We start from the raw sequence: 19910 nt of genomic DNA, 5'->3' as shown, positions 1-19910 counted from the left end.
ACAGACGAGACTATAAGAAAAGTATCATCTAGAAACATGGAAATAATGGTTTGTCTGTTGAACTGGGACATTGATGTCGCTTGTGGATCCCACAGACTTTGGGGGCTGCCCTCCCTTTTTCATTAAACACTATTAGAACGTAGCAAAACCTGCAAGCTAAACATCATCATATGGCTCAAAGTTCTACTTTGGAAAAAAATTGTTACAAACTTGGAGCCAGCGTCTCGTTACTCGAGACAAAGGTGAGACATATGACATTTTTCCTCTTCATTATAACCTTGCTGTTGTTGCCCATCATTTCTGTTCGCTCTGACAGCGGTCATCTCACTAAAGTAATTGCTGAGATCTGAGAACGTGGCAAACTTGTCTCATTGAAGGTCATTTAAACAAAGGCTTCAAAGATTTCATTGTTTTGAAACAGCAGAGATGCTCCACCCCACAGGAGAGCTGTTTGCGAAACTTCTGCTTTATCCCTTTGTCAGCAGCTAAAACAGGCTGAGGAATGGTCTCACACCTGGAAACTAGTCATTTGAGAGACTTAGGTTCTGCTTTACAGTGTGCTGATTCAGCTTCGGCATGTACTATCCAGCCTTTGAGAAAGATTAGTTTACAGTATTGGTGGAGGTTAGATGTGTGATGGAGCACTTCTGCTATGGCTGCGAGTGTAATTGGTTTTACATGTCTCATTTAAACTGCTCGATGCCTCGGCAATCTCGCATCTTGGAAATATCACTGGGGTTTCTCAAGTAAAACAGAATTGATCCTGTAATTTTCAGAGTGCGGAAATTGTCATTAATTACTCACAATTAAAGTGAGTGCGACTAAAACAACATTTAAGCAGGTCAGCAAAGTTTGGCCATTTAGATGCTTAATTATGATTAAAATTGTAATTGCAAACTGTGGCTGTTTTGCAGAGGTTTGTTTGCTCATATGTTCGGAGCGGCATTGGGCTATTTTCAAAAGTGTGCTGTGTGTGTGTGTGTGTGATGCAGAAAGATGTGAGATTATCCTGTATTTGATGTGGCGTAAACTGCAGCCTACATGTCTCCCTAACTTTGTGTGTGTGCGTGTGTGTGTGTGTGTGTGTGTGTGTGTGTTATGAAACACAGTGACCTGATCTTCTTAATTGTGTCTGGTGACCCTGATCCACCCATTCAAGGCCACAAGTGGAGTCACAGAAATGTGTGTCATAGAAATGGGTCCTGCTGCACATTGTGGTAATAATCTGACTTAGTGTGTATTATGTATTAGCGCTTTATGTCTCAATTAACAAACTGACTGCACTCAACCCCGGCAAGATGCTGAGCCATGAACAGATTACGAGAAAATGAGGGCCCCCTCTTCGCTCCTTGTTGGACTCCCCAAGGTTCCTTTTAAAAGTCGTGTGTTTGTTTGGCAAGTTTTGTGTGACGTTTATTGACACAGTGTCTGTTTTTAGTCAAATTTAATCCGTTTAGTGTTTTATTTTTTGTGAGTCTCCTTTGGTCGTGGTTTGGTAATTTACATCCTCGTTCATGACATTTGGGTTGTTTTGCATCTTTCTGTGGTTGCTGCACATCTCCATTTTGACATTTGGCCCGTCTCTGGGATCCTTTTGTATGTCTTTGTGTCATTTGGTGTTTTGACTGACGCTAAAACTGCTCACAGTCTTATTAACTGACGACACATCACTAAAATACAGCCAGCACTTATAATAATTACGGTTACCAGGTAATTTTGCAAATAATCTAGTTTTATCAGGATTTGAATTCAAAAAAGAACAACTAATTGGGTAATTTGTTGCTCCATAAAACAGTCCCTTTCAGCTCTAAATCAGTCCACATTACCCACAATCTGCCACAACAACTATAATAATATAACATGTTCTCTTGAACAGATAAAACTTTTGATATTTTTTTATATTACTGATAATGCTGGATCAAAATCACTGTAATCAGGCTGCCACGTCATGCGGCCGAGATAAACAACTCGTGGAGCAAAAAACATCTTCCCATGAACATGAAAATTGATTTTTACCATACGGGAAATACCAGTGATGTGTCTGTAGCCAGAAGGCAAACCAATAATATTTATCCATCTGACATACGCACCAGAATCACAGGACGTTAACGCAAAAAAAGAAAACATCACACATGAGAAATTAATTAATTCTGTGTATCAGAAGAGACGTAGACAGACAGCTGCTGTCAAAGTGTGAAAATAAATTGCTGTATCAACACTGTCATGTCTTTCATTAAATCTGGGTGTTGCCTAAATGAGAATAATGATTAATAACAGTTTGGTCTGATGGGACTTTAATTGGAGTTTCAGTTTAGTTCTGCCTTAGCCAAGGTCAGCTGAACACGCCGTACTTTCAGATCAGACATGCTTTTCTGTAACAACACACACACACACACACCTCATGCTTCTTGTTATTGAGTGGGTTTCATTTAACTCTTCTTGCTGCCTGGCTGGATGGCTTCCTGTCAGCCTGCAGTGCGGTGCCTTCTTGGCACGTGTGCTGAGGTTTGCTCGCTTGTCGAGACGGGCTCAGGTATGTTTAGGGACTGCCACAAGGAATGTGGGGGGGAAGAAAAAAGGACATGGGAGGTGGACGTGACAGGGAGAAGAAAGTAAACGCCAGATGCTTTTCATGGGAAAAGGAAATAACTGGCTAAGCAATGTTGTCTTGATGTAGTCTCCATGACAACCGCTGTAAGCCGTTATATATCTGCAGGCAAAACCAAGAACAAGTTTTGAAATAAAAAGATTCTGTAATGATTAAGTGTAAAATACCCCGAAGCAGAACAAGGTTTTTCTAATGTCGCACTTAGCTCCAGGAGGGCTGTGGGAACCTGTGATCTCCACTTAGCATAATGTCCACTATTAAATAAATGTGTCCCTATAAATTGCACTTCAGACATTTCCACATAACTCACTCCTGAGAAGTTTACCCCATTAGGATGTGTGCCAGTCTAACAAACTCTGTAGTTTGAGTTTAAATGACGTTTGCCTTATTGTATGTCCTTAACTTTACAGTAACCAAAACAGAGATCATTCAGTTTTTGGTTTAAGTCTCTGAGCTGCTGGTTAAATTGAAGTGGACAAATTGCTGTGGGCAGCGGCCAAATGTGGAAGACTGTGTTGACTGGGATGTGAACTGCATAATGTTAAGAAGAATTGTGCAGGAAAGCGTTTCTGTCCTGGACACATAAATGACTTGATGATTGGACCATAGCTTTACACGAGTCTGTAGTTTTCTTTAGCTTTTTGAGAGTCAACACTCAGACGCATGTCAGTTGGTGGTGAGATTCTGTCTTATCTGCACGTGTACACTGTTAAGTTTCATCACTGTTTACTGCACTGCAGGAAATTATTTTCTGCTGACTTCTTTGCTCTCGTCTAGGCTGCAATAAGTAGTCGTCACATTTGTCACATTTTCACTGCAAACGTTTAGCCACCACTGAAGTGTTTGCATTGATGATCCATCTGCTTGGTCATTAACTTCTAATGCTTGTGACACTGGATTATGAGTTTATGGACTAAAGATGGGGCTTCTTTTCATCACTGTAAGTTTCTAAAATAAGCAGGGGCGGAACTGGGACAAAGAGCCATGTAAAGTCCCAGAGGCACAAAACTGTATTAAATTGGCCTTTTTATCTCTTCTGCTCCTACGTTTCTCTTCACAGAGGGTCATTTGAAACAGTATAAATAAAAGAAATTGAGCAGAACCTGTATTCCCACCTACTTTTCACTTGCAGTAAGTCACGAACCCTCTCTGCCTCTTGCAGTGCTTTCAGCATCTTGCTTTTCTCATCTGAATGTTGCCCCAGGCACAAGGGAATGAATTATGTCAATGAGAGTCCTCACAAATGTAGCACAAATGTGTGTGTGCGTATTCGCCCTCAGGATGTGGACTCTGCTAAATATATGCTGAAGCTTGAGGGCAAAAACAACGTGGGCAACCAAATCACCTTTAGAAACTGAGTTTATTTGACCCGAGTCTTTATCACTCACGGTTAATCTCTCCTCTCCATCCGTAACACTTGCCAGTACACTGGCAAGAAGTCTCTTTTATGACTTATTTTATACTTAGTTCTATTCAATCAAATGGATAAATAGACCACAAAACATTTTTATGCATATTTGAGTACAGATTAATGGTCAAATCAAATTTGCTTGTTAAACTTTCAACACAGAACTGTGCTTTTCTACTGGTCAGTTTTCCAGAAATTTCAGCAGGGCTGCTCATATACATTGATCATGCATGGCCTTCCAGGTGTTAGAACCTGTGTCAGAGTTAATGAAAAAGAATGAAGCATGAAGGCGGATACATAATGGTCTGCAGATGCTTTGGCCACGGGAGAATGGGTGAGCTGCATCGTGTGCAAGTCGTCCTCCACCACTCCTCTGGGCAACAGCTGATACAATGACTAACTATAATAAAATTTTTTCAGCAAGGCAACGACCCAAGCATTTTCTCTGGTTGTGTGAAAATTATCTGGAGAAAGTAGCTGCAGGAACACTCTCAGTGATGGCTTGACCCGCTGAATCAGCAGATCTGAACCACATTGAGCTGGTGATGGAGAAACTGGACCAAAGAGTTTGGTAATGCTGCCCAACCAGCGCAGCTGAGCGTTGGGACGATCTGAAGAATACCTGGGAGCAAATCACACCTGAATATCTGCAAAAACTGATCATTAGAATGTGATGGATTTGTCGGGCATTTATAGCTGCAAAGGGCAGTTTTTTGTTGAAAAAAGCAAAGTTAGATTTGAGCATTGTTCTTTGCTAAAATGTCCGTAAAATGAATCGTTCTTCTTTTTTCTTTTTTTTTTTTTTTACAGCTATTTGATTGAATAAAACCAAACCAAAACAATAGAAATACATTTGTATGGGTTTTCTTGCCAACGTACATTTAGAGTAAAAGCAGTTTCCACCTTTTTTATAGTCCCACTCCTCTCACGATCTGCCCAAAAGTTTTGCATTTCCCTTCATGCAACCCTTCAGCAAGGCACCTATAATTGAAGGGTTTTCTGTGGGACTTGCTGTCTGCATGTTAGCAGGCACAATTTTTGCACACGTTACTCGTGTGGTACCACTGTGTTCACTTCTATCTTACCAAGTATATTAAGGTTTTATAGCAGGATGCCAGCTGCTTCCATTACCCAGCAACCCAGGAATGCAGTAAAGCATATGTGTCTGTGGTAAACGCCCTGTGCTGTCGGGGTCGGTAGGCAAACTAACAGCAAAATGTTAACATTAGCTGCAGCACATGAGCACTCAGAGACTGTGTAGTCTGTTCATGAACCACACGTGTAACACTGACGGTGTGGTTTTAAAGCCCAGCAGAGGAATTCTTCCAATTTGTGCCAGACTCTGCAGCACTCTGAGACATTTTTAGAAAAGTGGATGTTCAGAAGGAAAGTTGAGACTGAAGTTGAATGAAACGTCAGATCTCGACTAACATCTCTCCCCTGCTCTTCTCTACATTTACTGCAACAATAAAGCACATCAGTTCCTTGCTACATATGGCAGAAACTTGGGTTGCCGTCCAATATGAATTGACAATTGTTTGAAGTGCAATGTGATGATATTTTGTTAAAGCAACACAGATTTGTCACAGCTATGCCTACACAGAGACAACCTACGAGCGGTGTTTGTTCTCTGTGTGCGCGTGTGTGTAAATGTGTGTGTGTGTCTTCCTCTGGCTAAATATAAATGCAAGAATTAAAATCACAAGATGTGTCACAAGAGCCACCCATGGTTTTCTGTTTTGTTTTTCTGTGTTACACCAGATGCACATTACGTGTGGGTTTCACACTGTTAGTTGAACAAAACAAAACCATGATAAAGTACTGCAGCCTTAGAGTCTGAGCTAATGAGTTTTCACAGTTTTTAAAGATTTTATATCATATATTTTATCAATTAATCACCAACTAGTTAAAGGCTCATTACCAGGTCTCACTGATGTCATATTAAACAAAATAGCCTCTTACATGAACACATGGAAGCTTTTACGGGTAACTACTCATAAAAACGTTTATAAATGCAAGAACAAAAATTCCCAGAGTCTATCAAATGACATTTCATTTCGTTTGTAAAAAGTAAATGTCATTTCATAATCCCGCATGTCTCAGCCCGCCTCACTGTCTTCCAATTGTCGGGAGACACTAAACGCAGAAAGAGCATTCTTGTCAATCTTTAATCTAACTGAAAGCAAAAGGGCAAATCACTTCGTTTTTTAAGCGAAAACATTTTGTGGAGGGAAACGTCTCAGATTATCCCCTTGGATGTAACATGAGAGCTGGGTGTAGCACCTTCTAGCACCTTCAGACATTTTCCTAGTGGTATTTCATGGTACTGCAACAAAATATCCCACAAGGCCTTCGGAGTTTGTCAGCCTAGTCTTTGCAGTGTAATGCTACTTAGAAAACTTTCCCAGAGCCCCGAAAAATCACTTCTATTTTTATGATGTCATCATCACGATGCCATGTGCTACCTTCATAATGTACTGCTATGGCCCAAGCAAGCATATCTTTCCATGCTCTTCTAATACATCCAAGATTATCCCGAGCCACCCAAAATAGATTTTTCCTAAAAAGAACGATGTCGGTTTGGTTGAAATCTGGAAACACAGTTCTGCTCAACTATTGTGATTCACTTAAATAAATTACTCGAACAACTTGGTGGATTTGATTAAACTTGTACATTTCATAGGAAAAGGGCACCTGACAATGAGTGAATGAGTTGAGTTATTTGTTGTTTTATTGCATTTAATCACATCCTGTCACATGACAGGTGACAAGAGGCGATGCAGAAGCTTCTCTGTAAATCAGACTGACATGACTGTGGGAGTTATCACGTGGAAATTCCCATCTAAAGTGTTTGGACGTGAAGAGCGACGCCTCTTGATTCGAACTGACTGACCTGCACTTGACACTTGAGGACTACTGATGAAATGAGGATATTAAATGAGGGTTGTGGTTGATTGAGGGCTGTGTGTGAATGTTAAGAAGCGCAATCCACTCTGTCATATGCTTTTGTATGTGTCACAAAGCAGAAAGATCTTAAATAGCCCAAAAATGCAATTTATGTGGTACAACAAAGTGCTATTTCTCGTAGGCTCTCTCTGTCTCTGCCACACACACACACACACACACACCAGCCAGTGCTAATGAAACATTCATGGAGCAGTGGTGATGAAGGCGTCTCCTCTTCTGCTCCACTTAGCATGATGGACCAATTCTACGCCCCCTCCCAACCCTCCCACACACACACACACACACACACACACACGTTCACACACACACACACACACACACACACACACACACACACCAGCCTAAGACCTGTTAAGAAGGAGGAGAGCAATGATGCACACAGCTGTGGGGCACTTAGTCACCCTTAACCCTGACAGTCATGGTCACACACACACACACACAGACACACAAACACTAATCCTGAGGCACCCGCTCTGTCAGGAGACTGATGCCTGTGCTTTCAAGACTGTCTGGCAGATTCACAGTGTATGTATAAGTATCAATGTGTGTATTTGTGTCTCTAAGAATAATCTATATTTTTACAATAACTCACAAACATGTATCCCCATAAGAAGAAAATAATGCTAAAGGCAAGGAATTTCTATAGTCTGAACTCTTTTATATTTCTATGGTAAAGTTTTTTTTTATGAAGATGTTTTTTCAAAGGTTTAGGTTGGTCATGTCATGTAGTGTTATTCTAAGCTTCACCACTGCACAGTTTTGGTCTTATTAATACAGTTGATACCGTTATTTCGGAACAGGCCTTCTTCACTCAGGATCATTTTTATTCTCTTTACTTTACAGATTTAGATTAAAGCTTTACATATAAAAACATAAAACAAGCACGATACTTTACATTTTAATAAATCACAAATTATATTCCAATAATCTATGAAGAATAAATAAACCACTGTTTAACTAAATTAAACAGTATAGTAATAGTACTTCTTTTGCCATTGTCTTTATTTTTAACTTAAATAAAAATGTCATGTATTGCATTTACCTTTGTTGAGTATTACAGTGCTATACTGAAGTAAAACATCTCTGAAATGGGAATATAAAATTTGCAGTATATTAAAACTGTATAAAATTTACAGTGTTTTGTATTAATAGATACCATGCAGATATTATTATATTATTATGTCTTTAACTTCCATTTCAATTTAGGTTAGTTAGACGCGTTATGTTCAAAGTCTGACATGTTCTGTTATTAGTCAATTATTGCATAAGATAAAATTGAATTCATTTATGCCGTGTGTTGTGCTTCCCCCCACTGTTCCAGGTGAACATCTGACGATGTGTCCTCAGGGTCCAACCTGCTGTACCAGCACCATGGAGGGGAACCTGGCCAATGTGAGCTCCCGAGAGACTGAGGGACTGATCAGAGAAGCCGGCAGGTCACTGCAGGCTTCTTTCAATGCTCTCCACAGGAGCTTTGACAGTGAGTACAGGGTGTGAGTCTGTGTATATGTGTGTATTTAAGACACTCATTACTGGCTCAGCTCAATAGCAAAGATTTAGCAGTGAACCCAGAGGAGTGTGACATTTGTGTATTGTGTACTGGTTTTGTGAGTTTGTGTTTAGTACAAACTCTGGCTGTGCTCAAAGCTCAATACTGTAGCTTCAACAGTGGTTTGTATGTGTGTGTTTCTGTTTGTGTGTGTGTGTGTGTGTGTGTGTGTGTCCTGTTCATCAAGGGGACCCCTGACTGGGTGTTATAATGAAAGCAGAGTCAGCCAGGCACAATGAAACGTGATAAGCCAAACCCCTGATCTCGAAAGGCCGAACACACACACACACACGCACAAACACACACACTGACACACACACACAAACAGAGAGTTGTCCCCTGGGGCAGTGGCTGGTTCAGCTAATGAGTAGTTGATCTACTGAGGAGCCGAGATCACTGCACATCAGAGGGAGAAAGGGATGAAGCGAGCAAGAAAAGAGGGAAAAGGACCAGGAAGTCCTCGGCTAACAATGGAGGAGACACAAATGCAGCAAGAGAAGAATGTGTCATTAGTAGTGAGGAGAAATGAAACGAAGAAAGGGAGAAGCGAGCAGGAGGAGGATGGTATTATTAGTCCAAAGCGGTGGCCCACCTCGGCAGCAGTAATGCGGCCGTCCATCTGCTTATGGTTAGAACAGCCTGGCACACGTCCAGAGCTTTTGAAGAAAAAGGGAAAAGCCCAACCAATATATGGCAGCGACAGCTCAGTGACTTCCTAATTCTTATTGACCTCTGTATTGGTTTGTATCCATCTGGCTGCAGAGAAAAAAGAAACCATTAAAGATTTAATAGACTGACTGTGGATTAGATGTGCTGATCAGCTAGGATGTAAATAGAGTAAATTAGTGTAATGGCTGTAAAAAGAAAAGAGCCTTTCAATAATTAATCTATAATTTAATCAATGAGAAGTCGTGCTGATCATTTCACCAGTGCCTGTTACACTGTTTGTTTTCTTTAAATCATTCAAAATTGTGGATATGGAGAGTGGAAAATATGGATCCCTACCAGAACAAATGAAAACACAATAGCAAGCAACGATATTTGGAAAAAGTAATAACGATAAATATATGAACCTTTTCCAGTGGCGCTGTGCAAAATCGGCTAATTCACAAGCCGGAAAATTGCCAAAGTACAGTTGTACTGTGAATAAACACTCCTCCACTGACCTACTAAAGCTGCAGCACTGACCCACTGATGCAACGTGTCTCAGACTCGTCACAGAATCCCACCAAAAAGAAAAGCAGTGGAATCCTCACAAGATGGCACCGGCCGGCGTCACACAACAGTTAACGACCTACAAACACGCAAAGTTAACAAGCGGATATTTTACTAGTTGCTGGAGACAAAAACAAAGCTAAAAAAAGAAGATCATTATTATCTGTGTCTGCTGGAGGCTTAAATAGGTCACTATTTATGTGCATATAACATATTAGCTACACTATAATATGTTGTAAGATAACCATGGTCATTTTCTAAATCAATCATAATTTATACAATCCTCATTCAGACTCTAAAACAACAATACGTTTCCTCTGCTCACAATTTCTGTGCCATAAATATGTGTTATTCTGGATGATAATAAACCCTTTGGAGTCAGATGTATAGACTTTAACACACTGTGAATTTCTGTATTGGGGTTGCGTATGTTTATTGCCTTTAGCTTGTTGTGCACATGAGGTCAGAAGCTCATTTCTGTTGTTGTTTTGTTCCCCCTCCTCTTTTTACACCTCGTCTCTCTCCTTTCATTTAGCCTATTTCACAGAGCTGCACGGTCGTTCTGAGCGCTCTCTCCAGAAGGTGCTGTCTCCGCTCGGCACGCTGTACTCCCAGAACACCCGCCTCTATGGAGATCTCTACGCTGACCTGCGGCAGTACTACCGGGGCTCTGCTCTCAACCTGGATGAGACCCTGTCTGACTTCTGGTCCCGCCTTCTGGAGCTAACGTTTAAAAGCTCTGCCCCAACAGATGTGAGTGAAGACATTCGTCCAACTGAAGGAAAAAAAGCAAAGTGTGTTAGTTGACCATAAACCAATGGCGGAAATTATTAGTGACAGTCTCAGTGGTATTTTTGAAAATAATAAAAATGGCATCCAAATTACAAGGAATCGTTGCAAACTTTGCATGAAATTCAGAAATAATGCTGACATCTGCTTCAGCCTCTGTCTGATCCCCAAAAAATCTAATAACATGTGACAACACAAGCTGATACAATTTCTATTTTTTTAGATGCATCACTAGACACATCAATTTAGACGCAGTTTTGTTTTCCTTCAAATGTCTTCTAAAAGCCCACATTGAGTCCATTCTGCTGCCATCTCCGTCTCACAGGTCATCCTATCAGAGGACTACCTTGAATGCGTTGCTAAGCAGCAAGAGACGCTGCGGCCATTTGGAGACATCCCTCGGGACATGAAGGCGAAGGTGACCCGGGCTTTTGTCACAGCCAGGTCGTTTGTCCAGGCGCTGATTATCAGCGGAGAGGTGGTCAGGAAGGTGTCACAGGTGAGAGTCTGCCCAGCTTCTGTTTGAGGGTTAAGACCTAGTTTAGGCTTAAGCTTAGAATATAAAGGTTATGTTTAAGGTTAAGACTGGCCAAAGGGACGAGGGAATTCCTTGTGTCAGTGACGGTACAAACATGTACGCGCTGCCGTAGAGGCCTGCTGGATCAAGTCCCAGGAAAGCAGATATGATGGCTGCACGGTGGTCACACCCTAACTGCCAGAGAACTGTCTCCACCCTTAAAATGAAAAACAAAGATCATCAAAAATGAAATGTCAAGCTCTGTCATCTGAATAAAGCTCTGCTTTGGAGGGATGACAACGCTGTTGTCAAATTATGGGTGTGATGATGTTTTCTCAGGCAGTTTTTCCCAGACACTGTCTGACTGATGTGAATGTGCATTTATTCTTATTGTCATGACCTGACTTAAATGGTCACTACACAACCTCTTTACAACCTTGTTTCATTATCCATATCATAAAAATATGTCAACGTTACAAACCAGTGATTGTTTGAACAACCCACATACTGTATTTTAAATCACGGCTGACAACGTTGCACGTTATGTAGCTGTGTTTTAGAAATTTAGACGAAAATATTCTTACAGTTAGGAGCTTTTTATGGACATTTTATGTCTTGATTAGAGTGTCACAATGTCTTTTGTGGCCTAAGCTACAATATTATTATGATTACTGGGTAAACCAATCTAAAATTGCATGATGTGGATTTGATGTGAACACTGATGGATTATAAAGCTCAAGCATGTTTTCAAGAGTCAGTGGACTCACATTTGTACGGAAATAGACGTGGAGAAGTGATGGCAACACGTCTCATGACTAACATACATATTCCGAACCAGAAAGTGTAACTAAGACCATGCACCTACTGTACATAAGGACTCATCATCATCAGGTTCAGACAGGGTCTCTGTGTTACAATACTGCCCTCTACAGTTCTGTAGTGTTCAACATGGCCAGAAAACTGTAAGTGCAATGTAAAGGGTCAACATTTTCCCATAAACCTCAACCAAAGGCAAAAGGAAGACATGGGACCCTTGAAATCCTCATTAGGGGCTTTGGAAATACAAATGTGCTTCCTCCATCTCTGGCTCAGGGGTTTTCTGATGCTACTTGTTCTGTCCACCCACTCCAGGTTCCTCTGAGTTCAGAGTGTGTGAGGGCTCTGATGAAGCTGGTCTACTGCCCTCACTGTCACGGCCTTGCCTCAGTCAAACCCTGCTCCAACTACTGCTCCAACGTAATGAAGGGCTGCCTGGCCAACCAAGCCGACCTGGACCCCGAGTGGCAAAACCTCATAGGTAAATTTATAAGCGGACATAAGTCGACAGAGTAGTGTCTCTGCCCTCTTGTTTGAACAGATTTGTTTTAATGTGCATTTATGAAAGTCAGTCACATACACCAAGGTTCTCATGCTTTGTATTTTCTCTTAGCTATAAAGAAGAGCGGTCCACATCTTTCATACTACACAGTATTAGTTTGTCATCATCAAAAGGCAAAAACCTTTAACAGACTTATTCATCTTAATTCTTTAATTCGAATTTACCTAAAATAAATAAATACAAATAATTATGCATATTTATTTATTTATTTACATCGAAATAAATCTATAAATACAAAAATGCTAAATTAACATTCAGTTTGCTATATTATCGTCATGGCTTCTCACTTTTCAGAGGTTTTACGTTGTATTTTTGAAAGGTTTTTTTAATTTTAAGCACAACTACAGAACTTGTTGGGGGAAATTCTCCCTCTTCAAGGACTTTCTGACGGTTCACTTGCCTCCTATGTTAGACATGGACTGCTGCTTAAGAGAGATGCGACTTAGCCTGAGCGAAGTTCACATACAGAAATCTAAACTAGTCCCTTTTTATCAGGGTAAAACCCTGTTTTTACAGTTGTTGCCATGTCCCATGTCCTCTAATACCAGATTATAATGACATTTGTTACATTTATGAGCTGACTTACAACAGCCAGACTTAGAAGTCTTCTTTTTACTCAACATTTTGTATGAAACTTCCTTACAAACAGAGCGGAACACGTAGTCTTACAGGTTATAGTAAGTTATGGTACAATGATTATGCTAATGATGAATGTCACTAATGCACAAATCCTTGTGAACAGATGTTGTTCATCAGACTGAAACAAGCTATTTCTGACACGTTTGTCCTGAGAGTTTGATTAATCTGATGTGAAAGAACAACATGTATTTTTTTTAAAAGGCTGTAATTAGTTACTCATAAAGAGGAAAAGGCTTCTGGTGACTTACAGCATGTGATCAACCACCAATTACCCACGATATTAATACCACCAGGTCCTTTAATGATATGGAAGAATTGTGTATAATAGACAGAAAAAAAATGTAATTTTATGTCAAGCTTTGTTCTCAACACCCTCAAACAAGGTTAGCTGACTCCCAGGTTGCTTCCTCCGTTCAGACACCATGATCCAGGTGGCTGCTAGTTTCAGCACGGAGCCCAGTCTTGATGTGGTTCTCTCCTCCATCCCTGCTCGAATCTATGAGGCTGTTCACTACCAGCAAGAAAACATAGACACAATCACAGCAAAAGTAAGGCATCACAGTTTGTCTCATCCCTTATTCTGATATGCACACAGAGTGCAGCAGGGCTTGTTATTGTAGAAATGTGGTATTTCGGGCAGTGATTTTCTGGTTCAGCCTGTGCGATAACCTTGTGAATGTGGACAGAACCTTTCGCGTCCCTCACAAGCACAGCAATAATGACTTTTGGCTTCTTATTCTTACACTTTATCTTGTTATGTTTCTATTATTTAAGAATAATGTGGAATGTTGAATGATTCCCTAAGAGATCAGATGAAGTGAATTAATCTGCTTTGGCACCTGAAACAAATCAAGCACACGTTTACAGTTTGAAATCCTCGCCTATGGCGACACCTTGTGGATCTTTTCAGCACTCAGTAATGTGGTGAACACAGCAGTAAATCCTAGTGCAGAGCTGTGCTCCAGCTTTTAAAGTTAATTTACATCCCCTACTTACAGCATATGTGTGTTTAAAGGTGTCTTCCTCTGTGTTTGTCTAGGTCTACCAGACATGTGGAGCTCCAGGGGAACCAGGCACAGGAAGTCCAAACCTTCATGAGCCGAGCAGAAAGAGCAGCTCTCTGACCGCCTCAGAGTACAAACCGTCGCCGACCGATGAACTCCGACTGGGCATGCAGGTGTGTTTGCATACATACATTTACTGTACATTTATGTTTCCCTGCAAATGAGGAGTGATTATTTTAAGAGCAGCGCACGTGTGGATAGGAGAAAGTCTGATCGGATAAACAGAGAATTCATCCTTCTATACACAAAGACACCAGCACATGTGCTGAGGTCATTGAAAATGATTTTGCAGGATTTTCAGTTGGTGTTCAAGGTACCAACAGAGAGAGAACTGAGAATAAAAAGTCAAGCATTGATTGTATTTTTGTGTAATCAAAAATAGATGAAATTCGGACTATGTTTTCTCTGTACTTCTTTCTTTCGTGGACACTACATCCAAGGCTACATATGAGTGCCTTCCACATTCGACATGGTTTTGTGGCTGTTTATCTTTTCAAATGGTATCAAATGTGATTAAAACTCCATAACATAATATTTAGGATTCTAAATCCAAAGTATAACATTTGGTTTAGGACATGAGACTCGCCTTTGACTTAACGATCTCAATTCCTGTCTCATGATGCGTTTCTCCTCAGGTATCAGATCTCTCCAGTAACCTGAGGGAAATGCGGCAGTACTGGATCCAGGTCCCCATAGCACTTTGCAGCAAAATGGCAGTGGGAAGTGCTGGTCAGGACAAATGCTGGAATGGCATTTCCAAAGCCAGGTGAGAAAGAAAAGCAGTAAATCTAACCTACTGCACATTTTCCTCAGATACTAAAACTCACTTTATATGCAGAGTAAGATTTGGAATAACTACACTGCAGTAGTATTTTCCTTTGTTTCCTGTATATAAGTACATGTATTGAGTGGATCCAGTCCTGGTTCTGTGTGACTGCTCTATATAATCACAATTCCTAAACCCACTGAACCTGCTGGAAAGTAATGTTGGATGAGGCAGAGGTAGTAAAAGTACACACATACAATAGTAAGGTAAAGGTTTGGGTACTTCCCTAAAACAATTCTCAAAGTACAAAGTACACACTTACTGTAAAAATGTAAAAGTACAAAAACTCCACTGAGAAAACAGTATTTAAGACACCATTGAATTTGTTGCTCTTTACTGTACTAGTTCACATTTCTACAGCAAATTTTAAAAGTTGAAAAAAAGACATTTTAGTAAAAAGATAAATAAAAAAATGGCTCTTTCTTACAATAGCGACGGTGTTTGCCAAAGAGAGCAGCTGTCAAAGGTGAAGTTGATGTTTTTGTAAAGAATCTACATGTGTAAAACATTACAGATACATGTATTAGAGTAAAAAGCACTACTTTGAATTATAGTCTAGTAACATCAAATGGAAACACACCAGCAAAACATAAGTACCTCCCAATTGTACATACTTGAATAAATAATAAGTAACTAATTACTTACCACCTCTGTAGTACAACACTCTAAACCTCTTTAGAGTGTTGAGTATAACACGATGGAGGTGTCACATCTGTTCCTGCAGCTCAGAAACAGGGTTCATTAAAAACGGAAAAAACTGTATTTTGGACACAGGAGGGAAAAAACGGAAAAGCAGAAGAGGTGACTGGCTTCTATTAAAGTTGCTGTAATACAAAACCAGCTCTCTTCTGCTTTAGTATTGTAGTAAAGAGAAACTGTGTTTCTGTCCAGACAAAACTAAAAAGCATGGTGCATTAAAAATCTATTCTGGGGTAATATGAGTCGACATTTTCTTTCCAAATGCAGCACATGCAAACCCTGTGGAAATTCCCATCCTGCAACACAAGCACACTCGATCCATGTGTAAATGTATTACAGAACAATTTGATGCCGTGTTGATACTGTATGTACACGTTGTCTCACTCTTTCTACACACTTTAAAGTGGTTAGATTACAGCCAACCGATGAGATTTATCCTCAGCAAAACACTCAAGAATATGACTGTCAAAAGGCATGAAATATAGATTTGGGTGTGTGTGTGTGTGTGTGTGTGTGTGTGAGAGAGAGAGAGAGAGAGAGAGCAAAACAGAATATGAGAATAGCTATAAAAGATAGATGAATCACTGACTGTGTGTGACAGATTAGGGAAATATGAAATGTGTGTGTGTGTGTGTGTGTGTGTGTGTGTGTGTGTTTGTGTGGCAGAAAGTGAATTATAATGGTGATGAACTAGATGAAACTCCACAGTGACATCTTGTGGATTCCCAAAGAGGTCAATAAATGTCACGCACGCACACAAAATTACAACTTTAATAAACGATCAGAATGGAAGATGGAATATGAGGTTGGAGTATGAGGTTTTAATAGGCCTATACCCAACATTTTAAGCAGTTTTAGGAACATAAATTAAATTCCTCCACTAAAAAAATGGCATATGTGTCTCTGGATGTGTGTATGCACAGTACGTATGCGACTTTACACTCCGAGTGTATTTAGTGAGAATTTATTATTTATGTAATATTTTTACATTAAAATAACTGCTTTTAGGGTCACTGCAGCCTTGCAAGAACTGCTTACTGCACCACATGCAGTACAACACTAGCTGGGTATTTTGCAATACAGTAATGATTTTTCTTGGCATGGCTCAACATGGCAGATACATACATAAGAAATTATAATTATTGAGAGCTTTGTTTTATATATCTAGTATTACAAATTGGAGCTACTGTAACAATGAAAGACAATTTCATGTGTGTTTTTGAATTCATTCACTCTGTGTCGTGCAGCATTGAACTCTTCTTTAACAGACACTGATTCTAAACTTGCTTCTTTTAGTTCTAGTTTGAGTAAAGCATGTAACTGAATGTCTCCAGAACTAAAGCCATAAAAAGCAAGTTTGAAATTGGTCAAAGTAGGTTGCTGGTTGTTCAGCTACATTCGTATTTGTATTATGGCACATAGTTAAATTAAACTTTTTTATTCATGAGTGCTTAACTGCTGAAACTACTAAATATTTTACATTTAGAGAAACGGTGGTCATTTTGGAGACTGTCTGAACTGCTGTCGAATGGTATTTTGTATTACACAGCAGATCTTTTTCACAAAAACATAAGTTTTCTTTCAGGAAAACTGCTAAATGTGGGGCAACTTTTAGCCATTTACATTAAGGTAGAAAGTATTATTCAATTGTTGATTTAGGATTCTGACTTTCTATCCTTCGTAATGAGTCCGAATTAAATATTACTAAAAGATAGGATCGGTATTTCTAAGTTATTATTCCAAGTCTACTTATGAAAATCCTCCCAAAATGCATAAGAAATATTACGATAAAAGAAAAGATGTTCCATTGTTTCTATTCCTGATTCACAGCCATTTTAATCAATATTAAATTTCAGGTGTCAGCCCTCTCCCTCTGCATGGATAAATGTCATTCATTATTTTAAAATGTACTTCTTTAGCTTTTGGTGAAATAGGGAATTTAATATATTTGCACCTTTTCTTCTTCTAATACTTATATATCTCCTTTTGAGGGTGGAGGGAAAAGATTCTTCATTAAATCAGTCTGATGTTGTTGTGGATGGAGCGACCTCAAAGGAAGCTGCACTGTGATTCACTGATAATTGGAGTCATGCCCACTGTAATAGTTTATGATCAACATTGATTAGTGTTATACGTCTCAGATACTTTAAGTGTTTTTTAGTCTAACCCTGTTTGGGGATTAGGGTTATCAACCCTTGTTTCATAGTAGTTGTCAGGACATTCTCAAACAGTATAGTACAACAGTTCTTTAATGCCTTCCAAGAGTCGCACAGCCTCATAAAGTCTGTGCTAATAGCTGGAATATAAGGTTTTATATTGTCAAAGAAGGTGACCAGCTCCTCTGTGGAATACGCGGAGGAATTTAAATCCTTATAAAATATGTGGACTTCTTCGGTTACTTTAGGGTTAGTGCATTTGTCTTTTCTTTGGAAGGTGCAGATGGGGTAGACTGGCACATGTTATCCAGGCTTCTTTTGTCACCAGTGCTGTCAGGTCCGCTTTATCCTGGTCACGCCAACCTTTTCGGTTGAGTGGACGAACATTATGGGATTTAGACTTTGGTGGAGGCATTTTTATGTAACTCTGAGACTAAAGTTGTCAATAGAAGAAGAATTTCGGTGGGGGGAGAATTTCAATATGCTAATTAGAGAAATTTACGCCGGAGAGACTCACCAGCAGGACTCCTCATTCTGCCATCTTGCTGGAGCATTGCAGTAGTGTTTTCAACTTCTCTGCATAGAATTGCTGTATTTCTACCGTTACGAGCCCAGACATTCATGAGGCAGGACATTTAGCCAGTTTGCTGTATTTCATTTTTGTATGTCAGAATATTTTCATGTGTCATGCTTGATAAACTCATAGCAAAGACTTCAACCACTTTTATCGCTTATATTTCTCCTGTGCACAGATTGCATCTCAAACAAGGATGTTTAACGTTATGTGCTACCTCGCTCATGTAAACAGAATTGCTATTATGAGCAATAGCTTGAAGTATGCGAAGCTTACAAGGTTTAACTCACAGGCCAAGTTTGTTAGCTTTAAATTAGAAGCCAACAAAACAGACTGAAAACTGGGGTCCCGGTGGATCAGTGGTGGAGCCTTGGGTTAGGATACAAAAGGCCATGGGTTCGAATCCCACCCCACCAGGTGTGGGGAGGTAAGCCTCAGCTGCCTCCCCCGCTCGGATAATAATGGGAGGGTTGCGGCAAAAAGGGCATCCAGCGTAAACACACCTGCCAAATCAATGTGCAGAACATGTTGATCTGGTGTCTGTGTGTGTCTCTGTCCTACTCTCATTTCTTTAAAAGGGGAAAATAAAATAATCGAAACAATTAACACGATATGGTTCAGCAGCACTAGCCCACATACTGCAGCATCTGACATCAGCAAATGGTTAAATCAACATACTCTTTATAAGTTTCCACACAAACTGAGCATTTTGAGCTTGATGAAGACAGGATTCATTGGTGTTAATAAACTGCCAATTGTTCCTGGTTAATACTGTATCTGTGGTCGTGTAGGGGATGTTTTTTGTCAGTTGGGTTTCACAGAAGAATTAAATAGAAGAACTGTGTGTGTGTGTGTGTGTGTGTGTTCTGTATAACTCGACAGTATATGCTGAGCAGGCGCTGTCTGTGCAAAATCCGAGATCTAATTTACAGAATTGAGCACAGCGCTGCAGACGTAGCGACTCAAGTAAACAAACAATCCGAAAGGCCTTGTTTCAGGCTTCAAGCGTTTTCGTTAACCAGATTCTGATTTCTCTGATTTTTCTCCCCCCATGCCCTCGTGCATCAACCAGAACTAAACTAATGATGGTTCCCCACCCCGCTCGTTCATTTCTCCAACCAGGTACCTTCCAGAGGTGATGGGTGATGGATTGGCCAATCAGATCAACAACCCAGAAGTGGAGCTTGACATCACAAAGCCAGACATGACGATCCGACAGCAGATCATGCAGCTCAAAATCACAAGCAACAGGCTCAAAAATGCGCTTGAAGGCAATGATGTCGACTTCCAGGATGCAAGTGGGTCTTTCCTGACATTTTTGCTTTTAAAGTACTGTCGTGTTTTAATATCTTAGCTAAAGTATGAGAAATCATGCGAATGTTAAATGGCCTGCACTTCTATAGCCCTTTTCTGCCTACTGATACTCAAAATGCTTTACACTGCTTCTCATTCACAATCACTCACAATCACACACACACTCACACACCAATGGGGGAGCTGCTATATAGCTGGCCAACACCA

General features: G+C 40.1%; 1 protein-coding gene across 1 annotated transcript in view; it reads left to right on the top strand.

Moving 5' to 3' along the window:
* LOC137131610 (glypican-1-like) overlaps positions 1-19910 on the top strand; it is a 38159-nt gene that overhangs the window by 16121 nt on the left and 2128 nt on the right. Inside the window, exons 2-9 of the mRNA XM_067513097.1 lie at positions 8305-8463; positions 10283-10500; positions 10862-11035; positions 12185-12350; positions 13488-13618; positions 14110-14247; positions 14770-14900; positions 19512-19687. Of these exons, the coding sequence (XP_067369198.1) occupies positions 8305-8463; positions 10283-10500; positions 10862-11035; positions 12185-12350; positions 13488-13618; positions 14110-14247; positions 14770-14900; positions 19512-19687 (1293 nt within the window). The remainder of the gene's footprint in view (positions 1-8304; positions 8464-10282; positions 10501-10861; positions 11036-12184; positions 12351-13487; positions 13619-14109; positions 14248-14769; positions 14901-19511; positions 19688-19910) is intronic.

The sequence above is a fragment of the Channa argus genome, chromosome 8, assembly GCF_033026475.1.
Source record: "Channa argus isolate prfri chromosome 8, Channa argus male v1.0, whole genome shotgun sequence".
NCBI classification, from domain to species: domain Eukaryota; kingdom Metazoa; phylum Chordata; class Actinopteri; order Anabantiformes; family Channidae; genus Channa; species Channa argus.
Note: the sequence above shows the minus strand (reverse complement) of the source record. Positions and strands in the feature narration are given on the sequence as shown.